The sequence below is a fragment of the Heteronotia binoei genome, chromosome 1, assembly GCF_032191835.1.
Source record: "Heteronotia binoei isolate CCM8104 ecotype False Entrance Well chromosome 1, APGP_CSIRO_Hbin_v1, whole genome shotgun sequence".
Taxonomy (NCBI): domain Eukaryota; kingdom Metazoa; phylum Chordata; class Lepidosauria; order Squamata; family Gekkonidae; genus Heteronotia; species Heteronotia binoei.
Window position 1 is genome coordinate 280,485,787 of NC_083223.1, and position 26,129 is coordinate 280,511,915.

Genomic DNA, 26,129 nt, shown 5'->3' on the forward strand with positions numbered 1-26,129 from the left:
TCTGAAGAGTCTTAGAGAGGCTCACAATCTCCTTCCCCTGCCTCCCCCACAGCAGACACCCTGTGAGGTGGGTGGGGCTGAGAGGGCTCTCACAGCAGCTGCCCTTTCAAGGACAACCTCTGCCAGAGCTATGGCTGACCCAAGGCAATTCCAGCAGCTGCAAGCGGAGGAGTGGGGAAACAAACCCGGTTCTCCCAGATAAGAGTCCGCACACTTAACCACTACACCAGACTGGCTCTTACAACCCGCCCCCAGAAGAGCAGACGCCACCTATGGTTTAGGAACACAATTTTCAAGAACCTACAGGGGAAACCCACTGGAGAAAATTTATGTGTTTATTACTTGTTAAACCACAACCCAAAAAAAGTTCTACCCCCCCTCCCCTCCCCAACCCCAGTGACGGTTCCCCAGCTAGCCCAGAAAGGGAAGAGTACGGAAACGGCAGGTATTTGGCTATGCAACCCGGGGCATGCAGAGCGGAGGAGCTGCCGGCTGGGCGCAGCATCATTTCTTCTCCTCCTCGCTCTTGTCCTTGCTCTCTTTGGAGGCCTGCGAGGCCAGCGAGCCCATGGCATTGCGGATGGCCTCGTTGTTGGGGTCCACGCCCGGCAGGTTCTCCAGGACGCTCTGCAGGAATTCGGGGTCCTGCATCACATCGTAGTCATCTTCTTCCTGGAGGGACAGAGAAGGAGCTAGTGAGGAGGGGGCTCTCAGGGGTCAGCAGCCATGGCGACTAAAGGGAACCCCCCACCCCCATCAGAGGCAGTCAACCCCTGAATTCCAGCGCCAGGAGGCAGCATCAGGGGGAAGGCTTCGGCCTCTGTGCTCTGATTCTTGGCCCTCCAAAGGCAGGCAATGGCCAACCAGCTCTGGTCATCTCTTGCATTTGAAACTCCTACAGGTTTGCCAGGAGTCAGCCGCAATTTATAAGAACAGAAGAGAAGCCATGTTGGATCAGGCCAGTGGCCCATCCAGTCCAACACACTGTGTCACATAAGAACATAAGAGAAGCCCTGTTGGATCAGGCCAGTGGCCCATCCAGTCCAACACTCTGTGTCACATAAGAACATAAGAGAAGCCATGTTGGATCAGGCCAATGGCCCATCCAGTCCAACATTCTGTGTCACAGAAGAACAGAAGAGAAGCCATGCTGGATCAGACCAGTGGCCCATCCAGTCCAACATTCTGTGTCACATAAGAACATAAGAGAAGCCATATTGGATCAGGCCAGTGACCCACCCAGACCAACACTCTGTGTCACATAAGAACAGAAGAGAAGCCATGTTGGATCAGGCCAATGGCCCATCCAGTCCAATACTCTGTGTCACATAAGAACATAAGAGAAGCCCTGTTGGATCAGGCCAATGGCCCATCCAGTCCAATACTCTGTGTCACATAAGAACATAAGAGAAGCCATGTTGGATCAGGCCAGTGGCCCATCCAGTCCAACACTCTGTGTCACATAAGAACAGAAGAGGAGCCCTGTTGGATCAGGCCAGTGGCCCCTCCAGTCCAACACTCTGTGTCACATAAGAACAGAAGAGGAGCCCTGTTGGATCAGGCCAGTGGCCCCTCCAGTCCAACACTCTGTGTCACATAAGAACATAAGAGAAGCCATGTTGGATCAGGCCAGTGGCCCCTCCAGTCCAACACTCTGTGTCACATAAGAACAGAAGAGAAGCCATGTTGGATCAGGCCAATGGCCCATCCAGTCCAACACTCTATGTCACATAAGAACATAAGAGAAGCCCTGTTGGATCAGGCCAATGGCCCATCCAGTCCAATACTCTGTGTCACATAAGAACATAAGAGAAGCCATGTTGGATCAGGCCAGTGGCCCATCCAGTCCAATACTCTGTGTCACATAAGAACAAAAGAGAAGCCATGTTGGATCAGGCCAATGGCCCCTCCAGTCCAACACTCTGTGTCACATAAGAACATAAGAGGAGCCATGTTGGATCAGGCCAGTGGCCCCTCCAGTCCAACACTCTGTGTCACATAAGAACATAAGAGAAGCCATGTTGGATCAGGCCAATGGCCCCTCCAGTCCAACACTCTGTGTCACATAAGAACAGAAGAGAAGCAATGTTGGATCAGGCCAGTGGCCCCTCCAGTCCAACACTCTGTGTCACATAAAACAGAAGAGAAGCCATGTTGGATCAGGCCAATGGCCCCTCCAGTCCAACACTCTGTGTCACATAAGAACAGAAGAGAAGCCATGTTGGATCAGGCCAATGGCCCCTCCAGTCCAACACTCTGTGTCACATAAGAACATAAGAGAAGCCCTGTTGGATCAGGCCAGTGGCCCCTCCAGTCCAACACTCTGTGTCACATAAGAACAGAAGAGAAGCCATGTTGGATCAGGCCAATGGCCCCTCCAGTCCAACACTCTGTGTCACATAAGAACATAAGAGAAGCCATGTTGGATCAGGCCAGTGGCCCCTCCAGTCCAACACTCTGTGTCACATAAGAACATAAGAGAAGCCCTGTTGGATCAGGCCAGTGGCCCATCCAGTCCAACACTCTGTGTCACATAAGAACAGAAGAGAAGCCATGTTGGATCAGGCCAATGGCCCCTCCAGTCCAACACTCTGTGTCACATAAGAGGAGCCATGTTGGATCAGGCCATGGTCCATCCAGTCCAACATTCTGTGTCCTATAAGAACATAAGAGAAGCCATGTTGGATCAGGCCATGGTCCATCCAGTCCAACATTCTGTGTCCTATAAGAACATAAGAGAAGCCATGTTGGATCAGGCCATGGCCCATTCAGTCCAACACTCTGGGTCACATAGGAACATAAGAGAAGCCATGTTGTATCAGGCCAATGGGGCATCCAGTCCAACACTCTATGTCACTTAAGAACATATATACACACTGCAGCTAATAGCCACTGATGGACCTCTGCTCCATATTTTTATCTAACCCCCTCTTGAAGCTGGCTATGCTTGTAGCCGCCACCCCCTCCTGTGGCAGGGAATTGCACATGTTAATCCCCCTTTGGGTGAAGAAGTACTTCTTTTTATCCGTTTTAACCTGACTGCTCAGCAATTTCATTGAAGGCCCATGAGTTCTTGTATTGCGAAAAGGGAGAAAAGTGCTTCTTTCTCTACCTTTTCCATCCCATCCCTAATCTTGTAAACCTCTCTCATGTCACCCCGCAGTCGACATTTCTCCAAGCTAAAGAGTCCCAAGCGTTTTAACCTTTCCTCATAGGGAAAGTGTTCGAAACCTTTAATCGTTCTAGTTGCCCTTTTCTGGACTTTTTCCAATGCTATAATATCCTTTATGAACATCTGAAGCTGCCTTCTACTGAATCAGACCCTCCTGGGTCCATCAAAGTCAGTCTTGTGTACTCAACTGGCAGCAGCTCTTCAGGGTCTCAAGCGGAAGTTTTTCACGCCTACTTGCCTGGACCCTTTTTAGTTGGAGATGCCGGGGATTGAACCTGGGACCTTCTGCTTATTGAGCAGATGCTCTACCACTGAGCCACCATCCCTCCCCTAACTGGCAGCGGCTCTCCAGGGTCTCAAGCTGAGGTTTTCCACACCTATTTGCCTGGACCCTTTTTAGTTGGAGATGCCGGAGATTGAACCTGGGACCTTCTGCTTATTGAGCAGATGCTCTACCACTGAGCCACCATCCCTCCCCTAACTGGCAGCGGCTCTCCAGGGTCTCAAGCGGAGGTTTTTCACGCCTACTTGCCTGGACCCTTTTTAGTTGGAGATGCCGGGGATTGAACCTGGGACCTTCTGCTTACCAAGCAGACGCTCTACTACTCAGCCACTGTCCCTTCCCTAATTTGTGGGCACCTCCTACCCCATACACACATGTATAAATGGCACATTTAGTCTCAATACATTTGCATATAGGTTGCAGGATATATACACAACTGGAAGTTAAAGCAACCTCATCTTACAAGCCATTTTTGATTTCTACGGAAATTTAATAAAACTTTAAGCACACACACAAAAAACCATTTTTGATTTCTGGCTGACATTCTACCCCGTCCCCAATCTTCCGGGGAAACGACCAGGACTTAGAATCACATCGTTGGAAGGGATCTCCAGGGTCATCTAGTCCAACCCCCTGCACAGTGCAGAAAACTCACAAACACCACCACACACAGCCACTGATTCCTGCTCCGTGCTCAGAGGATGGCAAGAAAACCCTGTCCCTCATCCTATAATGATGCACTAGATTTTCCTACCTAAATGCAAAACTTTACATTTATCTGTTTCAATTCCTTTTATTGGTTTCAGCCCAGTTTTCCAGCCTGTCAAGGTCATCCTGTATTCTACTGTATTTGCAACCCCTCCGAATTTATCTGCTGATTTAATAAGCGCTCCCTCTATTCCTTCATCCAAATCATTGATAAAGATGTTGAACAAAACAGGTCCCAGGACAGATCCTTGAGGCACTCCACTTGTCACTCCTCTCCAAGGGGATGAGGAACCATTCACATGCACTCTTTAGGTGTGATCTGTCAAACAGTTACAGATCCACCTGATAGTAAGATGATCCAAACCACATTTTACCAACTTGTCAACAAGAATATTATGTGGAACCTTATCAAAAGCCTTACTGAAATCAAGGTAAACTATGACTACGGCATTCCCCTGATCCAGTAAGGTAGCAACTTTCTCAAAGAAAGAGATCAGGTTAGTCTGACATGACTTGCTATTGAGAAACCCATGCTGGCTCTTAGTAATCACAACAGTCCTTCCTAAATTGCTCAAGGACAGACTGATTATTTGTTCTAAAACTTTTCCAGGCATAGACCCGTCAAGCTGACAAGTTGGTAGTTAGCAGGGCTTTTTTTTGTAGCAGGAACTTCTTTGCATATTAGGCCACACACCCCTGATGCAGCCAATCCTTTAAGAGCTTACAGGGCTCTTAGTACAGGGCCCACTGTAAGCTCCAGGAGGATTAGCTACATCAAGGGTGCGTGGCGTGATATGCAAAGGAGGTTTTGCTACAAAAAAAGCCCTAGTTGTTACCCAGATCCTCCCCCCCCCTTCTTTGCCACCTCCGATCTTCCAGCACTTCACCTGTTCTCCAAGAATTCTCAAAACTAATGGCCAGAGGCCCAGAACTGCATCCTTGGACTTGGTTTCATTTAAAGAAACTAGGTGTTTATGTACTACCTCATGCTGATCCTAGGCTGCAGTTCCCTTCTCTCATCGCGTGTTCTGTTTTTGCCACAGTAAGCACCTTTTCCCTCACAAGAGAAGACGGAGAAAAAGTAGGAGTCGAGAAGTTCAGCCGTCTCTTCATCACCTGCTACAATTTCACTCTCCTGTCCTACCATGTCCTTGCTCTTTTCCTTACTTTGTACATAAGAAAAGAGAGAGCCCCATGGCGCAGAGTGGGAAAGCAGCAGTGCTGCAGTTGAAGCTCTCTGCTTTCAACCTGAGTTCGATCCCGGCGGAAGCCGGGTTCAGGTAGCCGGCTCCAGGTTGACTCAGCCTTCCATCCTTCCGAGGTCGGTCAAAGGAGTAGCCAGCTTGCTTTGGGGGGGGGGGAGAGTATAGATCAGGGGTGGCTAACGGTAGCTCTCCAGATGTTTTTTGCCTAAAACTCCCATCAGCCCCAGCCATCAGCCATGCTGGCTGGGGTTGATGGGAGTTGTAGGCAAAAAATATATATCTGGAGAGCTATCGTTGGCCACCCCGGTGTAGATGACTGGGGAAGGCAAGGGCAAACCACCCCGTAAAAAAAGGCTGCCGTGAAAACATCAAGATGCGACGTCACCCCAGAGTTGGAAACGACTGGTGCTTGCACAGGGGACGACCTTCGCCTTTTTTCATAAAAAAAAGAACCCTTTTTTCGTTGTTTTGGCTGTTTGGTTGTTAGAAGATGATGATGATGATATTGGATTTATATCCCGTACTCCACTCCGAAGAGTATCAGAGCGGCTCACAATCTCCTTTCCCTTCCTCCCCCACAACAGACACCCTGTGAGGTAGATGAAGATATTGGATTTATATCCCGCCCTCCACTCCGAAGAGTCTCAGAGCGGCTCACAATCTCCTTTACCTTCCTCCTCCACAACAGACACCCTGTGAGGTGGGTGGGGCTGGAGAGGGCTCTCCCAGGAGCTGCCCTTTCAAGGACAACCTCTGCCAGAGCTATGGCTGACCCAAGGCCACTCCAGCAGGTACAAGTGGAGGAGGGGGGAATCAAACCCAGTTCTCCCAGATAAGAGTCCACACACTTAACCATTACACCAAACTGGCTTTCCACTGGCCTCTCTCACTGGCCTAAGCTCATACTGAGCTTTAGCTTTCCTGTGTCTCTACAAGCACTGCTTATTTATTTATATTTGTCCTTGGTTATAAGGCTCTCCTTCCATTTCCGAAATGAGTCTTTTTTATTTCTCAGGTCCTTAGAAAGCTGACTGTGGAGCCCACCCTGGCATCTTGTGGCTCCTCCCATTTTCCTATCTTCTTTTGTTTGAGCTGGGTTTGCAAGCATCTGAAGAAGAGGCTCCTTCTCCATATCCACACACAAACCAGACCTGCGCACTCTCCTATTGGGCGTCCTGCTTGTCAGAAGGATGCCTTGCGGATGTCTGGATCAAGGCCTAACGGCCTCCTCCCACCCCCTAGTCCCTTCCTGCCCCGCCACAAACCTTGGTGGGCTCCGACGTGTCCATCTCCGCACTGCTGTCCGCTTCGGCCAACTCGCCCTGCCCAAACTCTGAAGAGAAAGGGGAGAAAACAGAAATGGTTCCTCCGTCCACTGGAGAAGGCTTTAAGGAAAAGGTTCCAGCACCTGAAACTGGGCCGTGACGAGCGAATGAGAAAGCGCTTCCGTCTGGAGATCTGGGTTCCGATTTCCCCAAGAACAGTGGGATTGGGGTTGTCTGCTAGCGATGTCTCCATATCAGTGGCTCCCAACCTTTTTGACACCAGGGATCGGTTTTGTGGAAGACAGTTTTTCCACGGACCGGTGTTTGGGCGGAAGGGAGGGGGGGTGCTCGGTATTTTGCTGCCCCAGGCTGCTCCCCATCCCGTCCCTGCCCCCTCACATTCCTTTCATCTGTTTCAAGCCAACTGCTTGGTATTTTGCTGCCCCAGGACCCCCTCTTTGGGGTCTTTGAATGAGGGGTAGGTGACAGCCACTGCCTAGCTGCCCCTTCTGCCCATCTGGGACCTGGGCAGACGAAAGAGGTGAAGCGAGGCCACACTGCCTCTTTTGTCCACCTGGGTCCCCCGCCAGGCAAAAGGGGTAGTGTGGTCCCTGCTTTGCGGCCCGGTTGCTAACAGGCCACGGACCGGTACCGGTCCACGCCCCAGGGGTTGGGGAGCCGTGCTCTATATTACATAGAAACCATCTGTTCCTGGCCTGTTACCCAACTCAACCGCTAGCACAATGCCTCTGAATATGGAGGCATCACAGTGCCCACTGGCACCTTCCTTGGCACCCAACCAAGTGCTTTTTAAAAGTGGGTGGGACGAGGTGGGGCACCTGCCCAGCAGGGCTTCTGACTGGCCACTGAGGGGCAGCTGCCACCAGTGTCTGTTTTGTCTTCTCTCCTCCCAGCGTACTTCTTAACTACCCCTCTTCCCGCAACTCGGTTTCCTCTGCCTGTGTGACTCTACCTCTCATGGCAGTCATCCTGGGGTCGGCTTCATCCCATGCAATTTGTCAATGGGCTGTCTACCTTACCCCCCGTCAGAACTCCAAAGGTGCCTAACGGGCTCAAAAAAGGTTGGGGACCCCTGCTTTGGGAGTGCCTAAGAAGTGGAAAGAGTCCAGAGAAAAGGCATGCAGAGACACAACGGGGAACCTCCTCGGAGGGCGGCTAATCCCAGTTGGAAGTTCAACGGTCTAAAGCAGGGGCGGCCAAACTTGCTTAACCTAAGAGCCACATAGAATAAACATCAGATGTTTGAGAACCACAAGACGGGAAGGGAGGGAGGGGTGGAAAGAAAGCAGCTTTAACTTGAAATGCATTTTCTGAGCTGCCGGCTGGCTTGGAGAAGCGATTGAAAAGAGACAAAACGTCTTCTCCAAGCCAGCCGACAGAGCAGCGGGGGCTTCAAGAGCCACACAATATGTGTGAAAGAGCCACACGTGGCTGCCAAGAAACAGTTCAGCCACTCCTGGATTAAAGCTCGGCGAAATTAAAGATACTCTGCCCTCCCACTCAGTTTCATCCATTTAAAGCTACTTCATGTTTTGTCCGCTGCCGAGCTTTGAAGAGCGGGTTTGAGTCATTTTTTGTGATTTACATTTTACTTTGTAAGCAGTTTTGGGCAGGTTCTCTAGAGAGGCAGTGTCAAAACGTTCCAAATAAATCAAGACATGAAACATATGAAGAGACTGAATCAGACCCTCGGTCCATCAAAGTCAGTCTTGTCTACTCAGACTGGCAGCGGATCTCCAGGGTCTCAAGCTGAGGTTTTTCATACCTATTTTGCCTGGACCCTTTTTAGTTGGAGAGGCCGGGGATTGAACCTGGGACCTTCTGCTTCCCAAGCAGATGCTCTGCCACTGAGCCACCATCCCTCCCCTAACTGGCGGTGGCTCTCCAGGGTCTCAAGCTGAGGTTTTCCACGCCTACTTGCCTGGACACTTTTTAGTTGGAGATGTGGGGGATTGAACCTGGGACCTTCGGCTTACCAAGCAGATGCTCTACCACTGAGCCACCGTCTCTCCCAGTTCAGACAGCAGAACTCAACTCAGAGGGCCAGGAAACCCCAAAGGAGGGGCGCCCCATTCTCCGTTCAGACTCACCAGCTCCTTGCAAAGACATCTGCATGGCATAAGCAATCTGCTCCTCTTCGGTCATGGTGCTGAGGTCTGGCAGACCAGCCCTGCCAAATTCCTGCTGGCCAATGGTCATCTTGAGGAGGGCGTCGTCTGACTCTAGGGCACCGGGAGAGAGATAGGAGCTTCAATGGGCCGGATCCTCCAGTTACACCCCACTCACTGCTTCCCCAAAGGCAGCTACATCATCAAGAGATACTCAGTATCCAGCTGCCTCAGGTAATGATATCCTGGCACCACTTCAAGAATGTAAGGGAAGCCATGATGGATCAGGCCAATGGCCCCTCCAGTCCAAAACTCTGGGTCACAAAGCGGCCAAAACCCAGGGGCCACCAGGAGACCCACCAATGAGTCCAGGACACTAGAAGCTCTCCCACTGTTTGCCCCTCCCCCCAAAACACCAAGAATAGAGAGCATAACTGCCCCAGACTTAAGAACATAAGAGAAGCCATGTTGGATCAGGCCAATGGCTCATCCAGTCCAACACTCTGTGTCACGCAGTTGCCAAAAAACCCCAAGTGCCATCGGGAGGTCCATCAGTGGGGTCAGAACACTAGAAGCCCTCCCACTATGCCCCTCCAAGCACCAAGAATACAGAGCATCACTACTGCAGACATAAGAACATAAGGGAAGCCATGTTGGATCAGGCCAATGGCCCATCCAGTCCAACATTCTGTATCACAGAAGAAAGAACCTTTCCCTATGAAGAAAGGTTGAAACGCTTGGGGCTATTTAGCTTGGCGAAACGTTGACTGCGGGGTGACATGATAGAGGTTTACAAGATTATGCCGGGGATGGAGAAAGTAGAGAAAGAAGTACTTTTCTCTCTTTCTCACAATACAAGAACTCGTGGGCATTCGATGAAATTCCTTGAGCAGACAGGTTGAAACGGATAAAAGGAAGTACTTCTTCACCCAAAGGGTGATTAACATGTGGAATTCACTGCCACAGGAGATGGTGGCGGCCACAAGCATAGCCACCTTCAAGAGGGGGTTAGATAAAAATATGGAGCAGAGGTCCATCAGTGGCTATTAGCCACAGTGTGTGTGTGTGTGCGTGTGTGCATATATATTTGGCCGCTGTGTGACACAGAATGTTGGACTGGAGGGGCCATTGGCCTGATCTAACATGGCTTCTCTTATGTTCTTACAGAAGAACATAAAAGAAGCCTTGTTGGATCAGGCCAATGGCCCCTCCAGTCCAACACTCTGTGTCACACAGTGGCCAAAAAACCCAGGCGCCATCAGGAGGTCCATCAGTGGGGGCAGGACACTAGAAGCCCTCCCACTCTTTTCCCCCAAGCACCAACAATACAGAGCATCACTGCCCCAGGCCTGATCCAACATGGCTTCTCTTATGTTCTTATGTACTAGAGAAGTGTGAGGAGATGTTTTTAGTAGCCCAAATTTCTTAGTAAGAAAAGAGATAGTATTTAGCAACCTTTGAACCCGTGACTCAAGTAGGCATCTGTAATGTAACCACTGAAGATATCCTATATAGAAACTGCGTAACCCTGTATCCATCATTACTCCCAAGGCTTGTGTCCTTGGTACAGCTTCTGAGTTTCTAACAATAAAACAGCTTTGATTTTAAACAAAAGACTGCTTGTTGAGAAACACCGACGCTTGACACACTCAATTACTGCTCAGAGAACATCTAGAGTCAGGGGGAGGCAGTGCCTTAGGTAGGAGGGACCTGTTCTTTGCCCCTCCTTCCAGAGGAGGAGAGACTGGCCAAGGAAGCCTTCCTGCAGTCCAGCCACTCACCGTCCCCACCGGTGGCTGGGATGCCGGCTTCTGCGGCAGACGCGGCAGCTGCCCGTCTGGCCTCCTCCTCTTGCCTCTGCCTCTGCTCCTCCATGGAGACGCGGAGCGCCTGGGGAAAGACGGCGGTGGGTCAGAGCCCGGGGGTCCCTTCCGCCCAACGATGAGGTCTCCCCCCGCCCCCAGCCTCGGCACGTACCAGAGCCAGCTCAGGGTCGGCGCTGGGGTCCACGCCGAACTCGAAGTCACTGGCTCCCAGGCCCAGCATGGCTCCCCCTTCCCCAGCCAGGATCGGGGAGCTGATGAGAGCGTCGGCCAGGCTGGGGCCCGGGGGGACGGTCACCAGGTGGGAGCCGGTGCCGTCCTTGCCGTTCAGGGTGTTGATGAAGGCGGTCAGCTTGTCTGTGTTGCTTTCCTGAGAAAGAGGGGGGGGGGAGCGATAGAGAGATCAGAAGCACAGCCAAGCAGACACCAAACTCATCGGAGGTCAGGCGCCGAAGCTTCACCTCCTCAGCCACAGAAGAACACTGGAGAAGAAACCATGTTGAATCAGGCCAGTGGCCCCTCCAGTCCAACACTCTGTGTCACATAAGAACAGAAGAGAAGCCCTGTTGGATCAGGCCACTGGCCCATCCAGTCCAACACTCTGTGTCACAGAAGAACAGAAGAGAAGCCCTGTTGGATCAGGCCACTGGCCCCTCCAGTCCAACACTCTGTGTCTCATAAGAACAGAAGAGAAGCCATATTGGATCAGGCCAGTGGCCCCTCCAGTCCAACACTCTGTGTCACATAAGAACAGAAGAGAAGCCCTGTTGGATCAGGCCAATGGCCCATCCAGTCCAACACTCTGTGTCACATAAGAACAGAAGAGAAGCCCTGTTGGATCAGGCCAATGGCCCATCCAGTCCAACACTCTGTGTCACACAGTGGCCAAAAAGACCAGGTGCCATCAGGAGGTCCACCAGTGGGGCCAGGACTCCAGAAGCCCTCCCACTGTGCCCCCCCCCCAGCAGCAAGAAGACAGAGCATCACAGCCCCAGACATAAGAACATAAGAGAAGCCATGTTGGATCAGGCCAATGGCCCATCCAGTCCAACACTCTGTGTCACACAGGGGCCAAAAAACCCAAGTGCCACCAAGAGGTTCACCAGTGGGGTCAGGACACTAGAAGCCCTCCCACTGTGCCCCCCCAAGCACAAGAATACAGAGCATCCCTGCCCCAGACAGAAGAAGACAAGAGAAGCCATGTTGGATCAGGCCAATGGAGCATCCAGTCAAACACTCTGTGTCACACATAAGAAAAGCCATGTTGGATCAGGTCCATGGCCCATCCAATCCAACACACTGTATCACACAGGGGCCAAAACACCCTGGCGCCATCAGGTCCACCAGTGGGGTTGGGACACTAGAAGCCTTCCCACTGTTGCCCTCCCAAGTGCCAAGAAGACAAAGCATCACTGCCCCAGACATAAGAACAGAAGGGAAGTCACAATGGATCAGACCAGTGGCCCATCCAGTCCAACACTCTGTGTCACACAGTGGCCAAAAACCCCCAGGGGCCATCAGGAGGTCCAACAGTGGGGCCAGGACACTAGAAGCCCTCCCACTGTGCCCCCCCCAGGCACCAAGAAGACAAAACATCATTGCCCCAGACAGAAGAACACAAGAGAAGCCATGTTGGATCAGGCCAATGGCCCATCCAGTCTAACACTCTGTGTCATAAAATGGCCAGAACCCAGGAGCCATCAAGAGGTCCCCCAGCAAGGCCAGAACTCCAGAAGCCCTCCCACTACTGCCCCCAAGCACCAAGAAGACAGAGCATCATTGCTCCAGACAGAAGAACACAAGAGAAGCCATGCTGAATCAGGCCAGTGGCCCATCCAGTCCAACACTTTGTGTCACACAGTGGCCAAAACCCAGGGGCCATCAGGAGGTCCATCACTGGGGTAAGAACACTAGAAGCCCTCCCACTGTGGCCTCCCCAAACCCCAAGAAGACAAATAATCATTGCCCCAGACAGCAGAACACAAGAGAAGCCATGTTGGATCAGGCCAATGGCCCCTCCAGTCCAACACTCTGTGTCATACAATGGCCAAAATCCAGGTGCCATCAGGAGGTCCCTCAAGCAGGGCCAGAACTCCAGAAGCCCTCCCACTACTGCCCCCAAGCACCAAGAAGATAGAGCATCACTGCCCCTGACAGATTGTTCCATCTCTAACTCATGGCTCATAGCCACTCATGGAGTAGCTCATAGCTACTCACTCAGACAACCAAACTCCCCAGAGGCCTGGCCCTGATGTCTCACCTCCTCGCCAAAGTTGATGATGTCCACGTTGACCTTCTCCTTCTTCAGGCGCTTGGCCAGTTTCACCAGCTGGAACCAAAGGAGGGCCGGACAGTGAGAACAGGGGTGGCGGCGGGGTGGGGCTGGCCTGAACGAACCACATGAGTTCGCCACGCAAGGAGATTGCCCAGCGCAAGCCTTGGCGTGATCGTGGCAGAGCCAAAGTCCCCGGCTGCAGAACAACCCTGCCAGTCGTTCCGATCATGCTGAGTAGCGCTAATGCGAAGGACACATCTGGGTACATCTGGTCCTCTGCCCTGGCATCATTTCCCCTCCCTTTTCGCAGCTGCATCCGCTGTGCCCCAAATCCCCCCCGGCCAACTCAGCCCACCTGTGAGCAGCAAGGCTGCCTCTGCACACCTCAAAGGGCACCCACCCACACCCCCTAGCAGCCCCGGCCTCTGAGATGGGCACCACACTGGACCTGAAGTGAAATACAAACCAACTGCTGGGGGCAGAAGCCAGTTTTGCTGTTTCTAGATCTGGAGTGGAACTGGGGAGACCAGCGTTCTCTTTAAGCTGAGTGAGCGTGAGCCGGCTCGCAGATTTTTTTTAGCCTCAAGCTCACACCTTTTTGTCTTAGCTCAGGAAAAACGGCCCCAGAGCACAACAATTCATGCAGGAGCTCACCACTTGAATGCCAGGAGCTCACCACTTCAATATCAGGAGGTCACAAAGCAGAATTTTCGCTCCCAAGACTTTGCAACTTAAGAGCGAACATCGGGGGAGTTCCACCCCCCCCCCCACTGGCTCTCTGGCCTAGCCTACCTCGCAGGGCCGTCGTGAGGAAAAACAGGCGGGACCTCACAGCTGGATACTCACGTCTTTCTCGTTGTCCTCCACGGGACTCCCCACAAAGGCGATGATGCGCATCTTGTGGTTCTTGCCTTGGCGGTGTTTCAGAGCCAGCTGGGACAGAAGGCTCGCGTTACACAGAGGGGATGCGCAGTCAAAATCCCCCCCCCCCCCTTCTAATTATTTCAGAATTGCTTTTTTTCCCTGGGCGGCTTCGGCAAAATCCACACAGGCACAATTTAGCTGCCTAAATCAGTCAATGCCGGGGATCTCTTCTGCAAACGGTTCCTTGTGTCGGAGGGAGCTCCCTTTTGCCCAAGGGAACTGGGCGGGGGCTGTGGGTCCAGCCAGTTGCGTGACACATTCAAGACCTGATGCCTAGGCAACGACTGAGCCCAAAGGACTCTGCATAAAGCCAAGGGGTGGAGGACCAAGGCAGGGGGACAGCATGTTTCTGGGGGTATCCAGCTGCCCAAAGCTGCTCTTGGATACCCCCAGCAGCACGCTGGTTGGGCAAAAATGACAGACGAGTCCTTTGCTGCAATACCATCTTACTGTTATCAATTACTGTACTCTTTGACCAACAGTATGCTGTAGAATGTGCCCAACTGAAACCACCATCTATAACTTGCTTCTAGTTTTATACTGCTCTGATTATCATTGTTGTTTTATTACGTTGTTATCTGCCCTGAGCCCATTTCTGGGAAAGGGCAGGATATTCAACAAACAAACGAACGAATTAATGAATGTGGACGCATGGGACATAACATCCCAGCAAAACATGCACCAAGCAAAACAGGTTGGAGAAAGGCCAACCATCTACACCCTTTAAATACCACCTTAAGAGAGCCAGTTTGGTGTAGTGCTGAAGTGTGCGGACTCTTATCTGGGAGAACCGGGTTTGATTCCCCACTCTTCCACTTGCACCTGCTGGAATGGCCTCGGATCAGCCATAGCTCTCTTCTCTGGGAGAACCGGGTTTGATTCCCCACTCCTCCACTTGCAGCTGCTGGAATGGCCTTGGGTCACCCAGAGCTCTCTTATCTGGGAGAACCGGATTTGATTCCCCACTCCTCCACTTGCACCTGCTGGAATGGCCTTGGGTCAGCCATTGCTCTCTTATCTGGGAGAACCGGGTTTGATTCCCCACTCCTCCACTTGCAGCTGCTGGGATGGCCTTGGGTCAGCCAGAGCTCTCTTCTCTGGAAGAATCGGGTTTGATTCCCCCACTCCTCCACTTGCACCTGCTGGAATGGCATTGGGTAAGCCATAGCTATCGCAGGAGATGTCCTTGAAAGGGCAGCTGCCGTGAGAGCCCTCTCAGCCCCACCTCACAGGGTGTCTGTTGTAGGGGGGGGGGAAAGGTAAAGGAGATTGTGAGCCGCTCTGAAACTCTGAGATTCGGAGTGGAGGGCAGGATATGAATCCAATATCTTCATCTTCTTAAAGACTTACAAAAGCCTCAAGCAGGGGGGGCACTTCTGTGAGAGAAAAAAAGTGACTCCCGAAAGCTCCTCCCTTGCCACCAAGTCTGTTAGTGTTTAAGAAGAAAAAGACAAAAAGACATTGGATTTATATTCTGTCCTCCACTCAAGAGTCTCAGAGCGGCTCACAATCTCCTTTATCTTCCTCCCCCACAACAGACACCCTGTGAGGTAGATGAAGATATTGGATTTATATCCCGCCCTCCACTCCAAAGAGTCTCAGAGCGACTCACAATCTCCTTTCCCTTCCTCCCCCACAACAGACACCCTGTGAGGTAGATGAAGATATTGGATTTATATCCCGCCCTCCACTCCGAAGAGTCTCAGAGCGACTCACAATCTCCTTTCCCTTCCTCCCCCACAACAAACACTCTGTGAGGTGGGTGGGACTGAGAGAGTTCTCCCAGAAGTTGCCCTTTCAAGGACAACTCTGCAAGAGCTATGGTTAACCCAAGGCCATTCCGGCAGCTGCAAGGGGAGGAGTGGGGAATCAAACCCAGTTCTCCCAGATAAGAGAGCTCTGGCTGACCCAAGGCCATTCCAGCAGCTGCAAGTGGAGGAGTGGAGAATCAAGCCCGGTTCTCCCAGATAAGAGAGCTATGGCTGACCCAAGGCCATTCCAGCAGCTGCAAGTGGAGGAGTGGGGAATCAAACCCGGTTCTCCCAGATAAGAGAGCTCTGGCTAACCCAAGGCCATTCCAGCAGCTGCAAGTGGAGGAGGGGGAAATCAAACCCGGTTCTCCCAGATAAGAGAGCTCTGGCTGACCCAAGGCCATTCCAGCAGCTGCAAGTGGAGGAGTGGGGAATCAAACCCGGTTCTCCCAGATAAGAGAGCTCTGGCTGACCCAAGGCCATTCCAGCAGCTGCAAGTGGAGGAGTGGGGAATCAAGCCCGGTTCTCCCAGATAAGAGAGCTATGGCTGACCCAAGGCCATTCCAGCAGGTGCAAGGGGAGGAGTGGGGAATAAAACCCGGTTCTCCCAGATAAGAGAGCTATGGCTGACCCAAGGCCATTCCTGCAGCTGAAGTGGAGGAGTGGGGAATCAAACCCGGTTCTCCCAGGTACGAGTCTGCACACTTAACCACTACACCAAACTGGCTCTCAAGCTGCTCCTGGACTCTCTGGCTCTTTTCTTCCGCTACAGATAGATTAGCACGGCTATTCAGCTTCATCTACATCGATATCCTGTCTGCCACCCCACCTTCTCTCTGTCTCTCGGCTCCCCCTTAGAACAGCCTCATCCCAAGGAAGAGCTTCGTGCCCCCTTAGCTGCTGGCAGCTCAAAGCACCTCGGAGGAGATGGGTCCGCGCGCTATTTCCAAAAGGGAACGCCTGCACAATAATGAAGACCTGATGCCAGAACGGCAAAGAAAAGTCCAAGAGGAGGTTACTCACGTGAGCCACTCGGATCCCCGTGCAGAAGGTGATCTTTCCTTTGGGTTGCACCGAGTGCAGCTTGGAGAGGATGCGGCCCGTGTCGGGGGTCAGCGTGGTCAACACCTCGCAGTTACTGAGAGAGAGAAATGCTCGAGGTACAGGGAAAGTCTCCAAACGGAGGCGGGGAAGCGTGGTCATCACGTAGGCAGAAAACAGAGAAGACAGGAAGGCCTGTATTGCTCTAAATCAGGGAGTGTCAAACACTGAATCAGGCCCCCAGAAGGCTCCCATCAGGCCCCCCGAGCAACTGGCTGTCATCTGCTTCCTTCCTGTTCTCTTGCTTCCTTCTGCATCACGACTTGATTTGCCAGGCTTTGCCTGTGCGATTGAGCAAGACTTGCAAAACAAGCAGAGATGCAGAAGGAAGCAAGAGAGAGAGAGAGAAGGAAGCAGATAACAGCCAGTTGCTCGGGGGCCTGATAGGAGCCTTCTGGGTGCCTGATTTGGCCCTCGGGCCTCATGTTTGACACCCCTGTTTAGAAAAAGAGCTTCAACAGAGGACTACATGAAGATATTAGATTTATATCCCGCCCTCCACTCCGAAGAGTCTCAGAGCGGCTCACAAGCTCCTTTCCCTTCCTCCCCCACAACAAACACCCTGTGAGGTGAGTGGGGCTGAGAGGGCTCTCACAGCAGCCGCCCTTACAAGGACAGAGCGGCTCACAATCTCCTTTACCTTCCTTCCTCACAACAGACACCCTGTGAGGTGGGTGAGGTTGGAGAGGGCTCTCACAGCAGCTGCCCTTTCAAGGACAACCTCTGCCAGAGCTATGGCTGACCCAAGGCCATGCCAGCAGGTGCAAGTGGAGGAGTGGGGAATCAAACCCGGTTCTTCCAGATAAGAGTCTGCACACTTAACCACGACACCAAACTGGCTCTCTGCTACAAATCTCAGAGTGGATCACAATCTCCTTTATCTTCTCCCCCCACAATGGATACCCTGTGAGGTGGGAGGGGCTGAGAGAGCTCTCCCAGCAGCTGCCCTTTCAAGGACAACCTCTGCCAGAGCTATGGCTGACCCAAGGCCATGCCAGCAGGTGGAGGAGTGGGGAATCAAACCGGGTTCTCCCAGGTAAGAGTCCGCGCACCTAACCACTACACCAAACTGGCTCTCCACACCAAACTGGCTCTCCCATGGATACACAGATGGCCGTCTAGCCTCTGCTGGAAAACCTCCTCAGAAGGAGAGCCCACCACCTCCTGAAGAAGCCTGTTCCACTAAACAACTGCTCTGTCAGGAAGTTCCTTTTTGCTAACGTTTCGCCAGAAACTCTTTTGAATTCATTTCAACCCCTTGGTTCTTGTCCGACCTTCTGGAGCGACAGAAAACAACTCCGCACCGTCCTCTACAAGACAGCCCTTCAAATACGTTCATACACACACACGACACAAGCATTTCCAACCACCTCAATGGGGCAAAGAAAAAGTAACCACAGGAAAGACAGGCGCCAGCGTCAAGAGACCGCCCCACCAACACCCTCCGGCTCTTGCAAGCCAGGAGTTTAAAGGTGCGTACTTGGCTAAAGTGATAAGGCCCACGTTGTTCTCGGGGTTACTTCGGGTCTTCGAATGACAGACGATGTTGACGGCATCTTGCTGGGCTTGCAGGCGGGTCGGTAAGAAGTCCCCGTTCCTCATGTACTCGCTGTTGTCGACACTACGAGGGGCACAAAGAGCAGTTTATTCAGACTTTGCTTTACTGGCCCGCGTGTATTTATTTAGACCTTTTCCTTCTGCTGCCTCTCAGGATCCCGCCCAAGGCAGCTTACAAAACAGAAAATAAAAACAAAACATTAAAAGGTATTAACTGAAACCGAGCTCTGGATTCTTGGAGATTGGGCAGCAACAATGGGGAGGGGAGGTCTTCTGGAATTCTGGCCCCACTGGTTAACCTCCTGATGGCCCCTGAGTTTTGGCCACTGTGTGACACAGAATGTTGGACTGGAGGGGCCACTGCCCTGATCCAACATGGCTTCTCTTATGTTCTTATGTGACACAGAGTGTTGGACTGGAGGGGCCATTGGCCTGATCCAACAGGGCTTCTCTTCTGTTCTTATGTGACACAGAGTGTTGGACTGGAGGGGCCATTGGCCTGATCCAACACGGCTCCTCTTATGTTCTTATGTGACACAGAGTGTTGGACTTGAAGGGCCATTGGCTTGATCCAACAGGGCTTCTCTTCTGTTCTTATGTGACACAGAGTGTTGGACTGGAAGGGCCATTGGCCTGATCCAACACGGCTCCTCTTATGTTCTTATGTGACACAGAGTGTTGGACTTGAAGGGCCATTGGCCTGATCCAACAGGGCTTCTCTTATGTTCTTATGTGACACAGAGTGTTGGACTGGAGGGGCCACTGGCCTGATCCAACAGGGCTTCTCTTATGTTCTTATGTGACACAGAGTGTTGGACTGGATGGGCCATTGGCCTGATACAACATGGCTTCTCTTATGTTCTTATGCCTGGGGCAGTGATGCTCTGTCTTCTTGGTGCTTGGGAGGGACAACAGTGGAAGGGCTTCTAGTGTCCTGGCCCCACTGATGGACCTCCTGATGTCCCCTGGGTTTTTTGGCCCCTGTGTGACATAGGGTGTTCGATTGGATGGGCCAGTGGCCTGATCCAACATGGCTTCTCTTACAGTCTTAAGAGCAGAGGTCCATGACTGACTATTAGCCGCAAGGTATCGATGGAATACTCTGGGGCAGTGACGCTCTGTATTCTTGGTGCTGGGAGGGCTTCTGGAGTTCTGGCTCTGCTGGTGGACCTCCTGATGGCCCCTGGGTTTTAGCCACTGTGTGACAGAGTGCTGGACTGGATGGGCCAGTCGCCTGATCCAACCTGGCTTCTCTTATGTTCTTAAGTCTTGGGCAGTGATGTTCTGTATTCTTGGTGCTGGGAGGGCTTCTGGAGTTCTGGCTCTGCTGGTGGACCTCCTGATGGCCCCTGGGTTTTAGCCACTGTGTGACAGAGTGCTGGACTGGATGGGCCAGTCACCTGATCCAACCTGGCTTCTCTTATGTTCTTAAGTCTGGGGCAGTGATGTTCTGTATTCTTGGTGCTTGGGGGGCGGGCAACAGTGGGAGGGCTTCTAGTGCCCTGGCCCCACTGATGGTGCCTGGGTTTTTGGCCACTGTGTGACAGAGTGTTGGAATGGATGGGCCATTGGCCTGATCCAACATGGCTTCTCTTAAGTTCTAATGACTTCTGGAGTTCTTAATCACTACACCAAACTGGCTCTCACATGGAATTAACACAAGGAATTCCCTGCAGCAGGAAGTGGTGGTGGCTACAAGCATAGCTTCAAGAGAGGATTGGATCAGCATATGGAGCAGAGGTCCATGACTGGCTATTAGCCACAAGGTATCAATGGAATACTCTGTCTGGAGCAGTGATGCTCTGTATTCTTGGTGCTGGAGGGGAAGGGTGGGAGGGCTTCAGGAGTTCTGGGCCTGCTGGTGGACCTCCTGATGGCCCCTGGGTTTTGGTCCTTGTGTGACACACAGTGTTGGACTGGGTGGCTACTGGTCTGATCCAACATATTTGTTTTGCAATGCACACATGAACACCTAAAGCTTCCTTATACTGAACTGGAGTCCTGGTCTATCCATCAAAATTAGTACTGTCCACTTAGACTGACAGCGGCTCTCCAGGGTCTCAGGCTGGGGTCTCTCACAGCACCTGAGGGAGCCAGTTTGGTGTAGTGGTTAAGTGTGCGGACTCTCATCTGGGAGAACCAGGTTTGATTCCCCCACTCCTCCCCTTGCAGCTGCTGAAATGGCCTTGGGTCAGCCTTAGCTCTTTCATTTCATTTCATTTATATCCCGCCCTACCCCACCGAGGCGGGGCTCAGGGTGGCTCACAACACAGAAATTCTAACAATAGCTCTGGCAGAGGTTGTCCTTGAAAGGGCAGCTGCTGTGAGAGCCCTCTCAGCCCCACCTACTTCACAGGGTGTCTGTTGTGGGGGAGGAAGGGAAAGGAGATTGTGAGCCGCTCTGAGACTCTGATTCAGAGAGAAGGCTAGGGTATAAATCTACAGTCTTCTTCTCTTAGCTGATCTTTTTAACTAGAGATGTTGGGGATTGAACCTGGGACCTTCTATATGTAAGAGGCTCTTCCAGTGAGCCACAGCCCCTCCTTAATATTTGAAATTGGCTTGCAAAGCAGACCAATTTTATTGTTCATATTATTGAAAACAATTTTTTGTTTGTCATCCAGCAAGTTTGTTAGTGAGAATTCGAAGCTCTGGACCTCTCTCAACCACTTGGCTACACCAGAGGAATCCCTCCAGAGGAACTGGCTGGCCAGTGTGTGAGACAGGAGGCTGGACTAGATGGACCCTCTGTGGTCTGATCCAGCAGGGCTCTTCTGAGGTTCTTCTCAGGGGAAGGCCTTGGACTCTCTACCCTGTTGCTGGCTCTCCAAAAGAACTGGTTGGCCACTGTGTGAGACAGGAGGCTGGACTAGATGGACCCTCTGTGGTCTGATCCAGCAGGGCTCTTCTGAGGTTCTTCTCAGGGGAAGGCCTTGGACTCTCTACCCTGTTGCTGGCTCTCCAAAAGAACTGGTTGGCCACTGTGTGAGACAGGAGGCTGGACTAGATGGACCCTCTGTGGTCTGATCCAGCAGGGCTCTTCTGAGGTTCTTCTCAGGGGAAGGCCTTGGACTCTCTACCCTGTTGCTGGCTCTCCAAAAGAACTGGTTGGCCACTGTGTGAGACAGGAGGCTGGACTAGATGGACCCTCAAGAGGGGGTTAGATAAAAATATGGAGCAGAGGTCCATCAGTGGCTATTAGCCACAGTGTGTATATGTATGTGTGTGTGGGTGTTTTGGCCACTGTGTGACACAGAGTGTTGGACTGGATGGGCCATTGGCCTGATCTAACATGGCTTCTCTTATGTTCTTATGTTCTCCCTGGTCTGACCCAGCAGGGCTCTTGTGATTTTCTTCTCAGGGGAAGGCCTCGGCTTTTCTGCCCTGTTGTTGGCCCTCCAGAGGAACGGGCTGGCCACTGTGTGAGACAGGAGGCTGGACTAGATGGACCCTCCCTGGTCTGACCCAGCAGGGCTCTTCTGAGGTTCTTCTCAGGGGAAGGCCTCGGCCTCTCTGCCCTGTTGTTGGCCCTCCAGAGGAACGGGCTGGCCACTGTGTGAGGCAGGAGCCTGGACTAGAAGGACCCTCCCTGGTCTGACTCAGCAGGGCTCTTCTAATGTTTTTCTCAGGGGAAGGCCTCGGCCTCTCTGCCCTGTTGTTGGCCCTCCAGAGGAACTGGCTGGCCACTGTGTGAGACAGGAGGCTGGACTAGATGGACCCTTCCTGGTCTGATCCAGCAGGGCTCTTCTGATGCTCTCCTCAGGGAAAGGCTTTGGCCTCTCTGCCCTGTTGTTGGCCTTCCAGAGGAACTGGTCGGCCACTGTGTGAGACAGGAGGCTGGACTAGATGGACCCTTCCTGGTCTGACCCAGCAGGGCTCTTCTGATGCTCTCCTCAGGGAAAGGCCTCGGCCTCTCTGCCCTGTTGCTGGCCCTACAGAGGAACTGGCTGGCCACTGTGTGAGACAGGAGGCTGGACTAGATGGACCCTTCCTGGTCTGACCCAGCAGGGCTCTTCTGATGCTCTCCTCAGGGAAAGGCCTCGGCCTCTCTGCCCTGTTGCTGGCCCTACAGAAGAACTGGCTGGCCACTGTGTGAGACAGGAGGCTGGACTAGATGGACCCTTCCTGGTCTGACCCAGCAGGGCTCTTCTGATGCTCTTCTCAGGGAAAGGCTTTGGCCTCTTTGCCCTGTTGTTGGCCCTTCAGAGGAACTGGCTGGCCACTGTGTGAGAGAGGAGGCTGGACAAGATAGACCTCCCTGGTCTGACCCAGCAGGGCTCTTCTGATGCTCTTCTCAGGGGAAGGCCTCGGCCTCTCTGCCCTGTTGTTGGCCCTCCAGAGGAACTGGCTGGCCACTGTGTGAGACAGGAGGCTGGACTGGATGGACCCTCACTGGTCTGACCCAGCAGGGCTCTTCTGATGTTCTTCTCAGGGGAAGGCCTCGGCCTCTCTGCCCTGTTGTTGGCCCTCCAGAGGAACTGGCTGGCCACTGTGTGAGGCAGGAGGCTGGACTAGAAGGACCCTCCCTGGTCTGACCCAGCAGGGCTCTTCTGAGGTTCTTCTCAGGGGAAGGCCTCAGCCTCTCTGCCCTGTTGTTGGCCCTCCAGAGGAACTGGTGGGCCACTTGGTGAGGCAGGAGGCTGGACTAGATGTTACACTGGTCTGATCCAGAAGGGGTCTGCTGAGAACCATAGAGATTCCAGGAACAGCTACTGAATCAAATTTTCTCTACACCCCACCTCCCCAGCCCTCATCCTCCTAGTAAAGTGTCACAACAGGAGAAGGCAGCAAACAGTCTATTTGCCTCCTCCCTGGTCCCTGAACACCAGCCCCCCCTCCCCCCTACTAGGAAACCGACTCCAGGCGGGGCCTAGAAATCTCATGAAAATACAATTAGGGTTGCCAGGTCCCCGCTGGTCACCCGCAGAGGATGCATGTGTGGTGGCTTCCCAGCTCCAGATTGGGAAACTCCTGGAGATTTGGGAGTGGAGTCTGCAGAGGGCACTGGCCTCAATGGGGCACAAGGCCACAGAGTCTGCCCTCTGAAGCAACCACGTTCTCTAAAGGAACTGATCTCTGTAGCACGGAGATGAGCGGGAATTCCAGGGGATCTTGAGCATTAATTCCAGTTCTCTTGAAAAAAATGGCTGCTTTGGAGGGGGGGAGAGTGCACCCCCAAATCTCCCTGAATTTCTCAACCTGGAGGTGGCAACCCCGGCTCCCAGCTCTCTTCCTCCTCCCCTGGCCCCGCATCCCTTCCAGAGAATCCTGCAGAGTCACCCATCCCCACCAGGGCTTGGAGTTGGCAAATCCAATCCAAGAAATATCTGGGGACGTTGGGGGTGGAGCCAGGAACGAGGTTGTGACAAGCAGAATTGCTCTCCAAAGGGAGTTCTGGCCTTCGCATTGAAAGGGGCCGCTCACACGGTGTGTGCAAGGTGGGGAAATTCCTGGAGATTTCGGGGTGGAGCTTGGGGTGAGCAGGGTTTGGGGAAAGGCAAGACTTCAGCGGGGCATAATTAATGCCTAATAATTCATTAGAGTCCACCCTCCAAAGCAGCTGTTTTCCTATGGGGGGAACTGATCTCTGAAGCCTGGAGACCGAACTGTAATGCTGGGGAATCTCCAGGTCCCACCAGAAGATTGGCAACACTGCAGGATCTATATTCCATTTGGACGGCTGAGGGCATGCATACACTCTAGGGTTGCCAGGTTCAAGTCAAGAAATTCCTGGGGACTTTGGGGGTGGGGCCAGGAGACTTGGGGGTGGAGCCAGGAGACATTGGGGGTGGAGCCAGGAGCAAGGTTGTGACAAGCATAACTGAACTCCAAAGGGAGTTCTGGCCGTCTCATTTAAAGGGGCCACACACCTTTTTAAATGCCTTCCCTCTGTTGGAAATGAGAAGGATAGGGGCACCTTCTTTGGGGACTCATAGAACTGGACCCCCTGGTCCAATTCTTTTGAAACTTGGAGGGTATTCTGAGGAGTGGCACCGGATGCTATGCTGCAAATATGGTGCCTCTACCGCAAAAACAGCCACCCCCCTCCGATACCAATAGATCAATTCTCCATGGGAAATGGTCTCCATAGGGAATAACAGAGTGCCCAGCAGACATTTCCCTCCCCCCCCCCGCTTTCTGATGACCCTGAAGTGGGGGGGGGGAGGACCTCCAAACCAGGGGGTCCCCTGCCCCCACCTGGGGATTGGCAATCCTATTCCCAAGTCCAATTCAAGAAATATCTGGGGACTCCGGGGGTGGAGCCAGGAGACTTTGGGGGAGGAGCCAGGAGCAAGGGTGTGACAAGCATAATTGAACTCCAAAGGGAGTTCGGACCATCAAATTTAAAGGGACTGCACACCTTTTAAAATACCTTCCTTCCATTGGAAATAATGAAGGAGAGGGGCACCTTCTTTGGGGGCTCATAGAATTGGACCCCCTGGTCCAATCCTTTTGAAACTTAGGGGGTATTTTGGGGAGAGGCTCTGGATGCTATGCTGAAAATCCGGTGCCTCTTCCTCAACATACAGCCCCCCCCCTGAGCCCCAGAGCCCCATGCATCCACCTCCATCATTCCCTATGGGAATCATTCTCCATAGGGATGAATGGAGCGCCCAGCAGAGCCTGAGGGGGAGGGGCCTCCAAGCCAGGGGATCCCCCGCCCCCACCTGGGGATTGGCACCTTAGCAGGGCTGCCCTGCCCCTGCTGCCCTGCCTGGGAAGCCCCGTCTCCTCCGCTGGGCCCAGCCGTGACTCAGCAGCCACCCGCCGCCTCCGCTCCCCTCGGGCCCCGCCGGGCCGCTCCTCCTCCGGCCTCACCAGACCATCGTGCTCTCGAGCACCATCGCGCCCCTTCTCGGCCGATCCCGGCGGCGGCGGCAACCACGACTCGACCCTCAGCTGCCTCCCTCCGGCTTCGCCGCCTCAGCTCCCCAACACTTCCGCCTCGCGCCGGAAGTGGGCTGACGCAGCTCCCGAGGGACGCCGGGAAATGGTAGTTCTAGGACTCACCCTCGCGACGGCTTTCCCGACTACACTTCCGGTTTGCGACGGAAGTGGCCTGACGCATCCCCCGAAGGACGCCGGGAAGTGTAGTTCGTGACCTCGCCTTCGCGGCGGCTTGGGCTTCTCCTAGAGGAGGCGGGCAGGGAGGGAAGGAGGAGTCGCCGAAGGGGCGGAGCTTGGATGGGGGAGGGAGGCGGGAGGCTGCCTGAACAGGGCGGGGTGCCAAGCCTCCAGGTGGGGCCTGGAGATCTCCCGCTTGGATGACTGATCAACAGCTGATTTCCCCTGCAGGAAATCAATAAGCAAAGGAGACCTGGGGCAATTATATATGACTACAGAATGAAAGAAGAGCCCCAGGATGACAAAAGTCTTAGGGACCTAACAAATCTCTAAGGCAGGGGAGGCCAAACTTGCTTAGCGTAAGAGCCACATAGAATAAACGTCAGATGTTTGAGAGCCGCAAGACAAGGAAGGGAGGAAATGTAGAAATATATGGGGAGGAAAGAGGGAGAGAGGTGAAAAGACAGCAGCTTTAACTTAAAATGCATTCTCCCAATTGCCAACTGGATAGGCTTGCAGAAGTGATCTAAAGAGAGAAATGCTTTCTCCAAGACAAGGCGATGGGGCCTTCAAGACTGCAACCGTGACTGAATCCCTTTCCACAGAACTCTGGAAGAAGTTCCATTTCCTGCATTGTGCAGGAGATTCGACTGGGGGTCCCTTCCAAGTCTGCTCACCTAACCACTGCACCAAACTGGCTCCAATATCCAGCCCTGTGCCTTCCCATCCTTAATTTAAACCCATGATTTCTAGTCCTCTCCTCTGCTGCCAACAAAAACAGCTCCCTGCCCTCCTCGGTCAGATTGAGGTGACAAGAGAGAAGGTCCTACAACTGATTGACAAATTAAAAACTAATAAGTCACCTGCTCTG

General features: G+C 52.9%; 2 protein-coding genes and 1 non-coding gene across 3 annotated transcripts in view; all 3 read right to left on the reverse strand.

Moving 5' to 3' along the window:
- Nucleotides 1–317: 317 nt before the first annotated feature.
- PSMD4 (proteasome 26S subunit ubiquitin receptor, non-ATPase 4) lies at nucleotides 318–25,152 on the reverse strand. The gene is made up of 10 exons (XM_060256292.1): nucleotides 25,013–25,152; nucleotides 18,117–18,257; nucleotides 16,559–16,673; nucleotides 13,707–13,793; nucleotides 12,846–12,914; nucleotides 10,740–10,955; nucleotides 10,544–10,652; nucleotides 8,745–8,876; nucleotides 6,634–6,701; nucleotides 318–672 (listed from the first exon to the last, which is right to left on the reverse strand). The coding sequence occupies exons 1-10, from the start codon at nucleotides 25,036–25,038 to the stop codon at nucleotides 505–507; spliced, it is 1,131 nt and encodes a 376-aa protein (XP_060112275.1). The 5' UTR covers nucleotides 25,039–25,152; the 3' UTR covers nucleotides 318–504.
- TRNAI-AAU (transfer RNA isoleucine (anticodon AAU)) lies at nucleotides 3,427–3,501 on the reverse strand. Its single transcript has one exon. It is a non-coding gene; the product is annotated as a tRNA-Ile (tRNA).
- A 41-nt stretch (nucleotides 25,153–25,193) lies between the features above and the next one.
- The window catches only part of LOC132586796 (zinc finger protein 135-like), a 34,229-nt gene continuing 33,293 nt past the window's right edge, over nucleotides 25,194–26,129 (reverse strand). Inside the window, exon 9 of the mRNA XM_060258945.1 lies at nucleotides 25,194–25,324. Coding sequence (XP_060114928.1) covers nucleotides 25,194–25,324 — 131 coding nt within the window. The remainder of the gene's footprint in view (nucleotides 25,325–26,129) is intronic.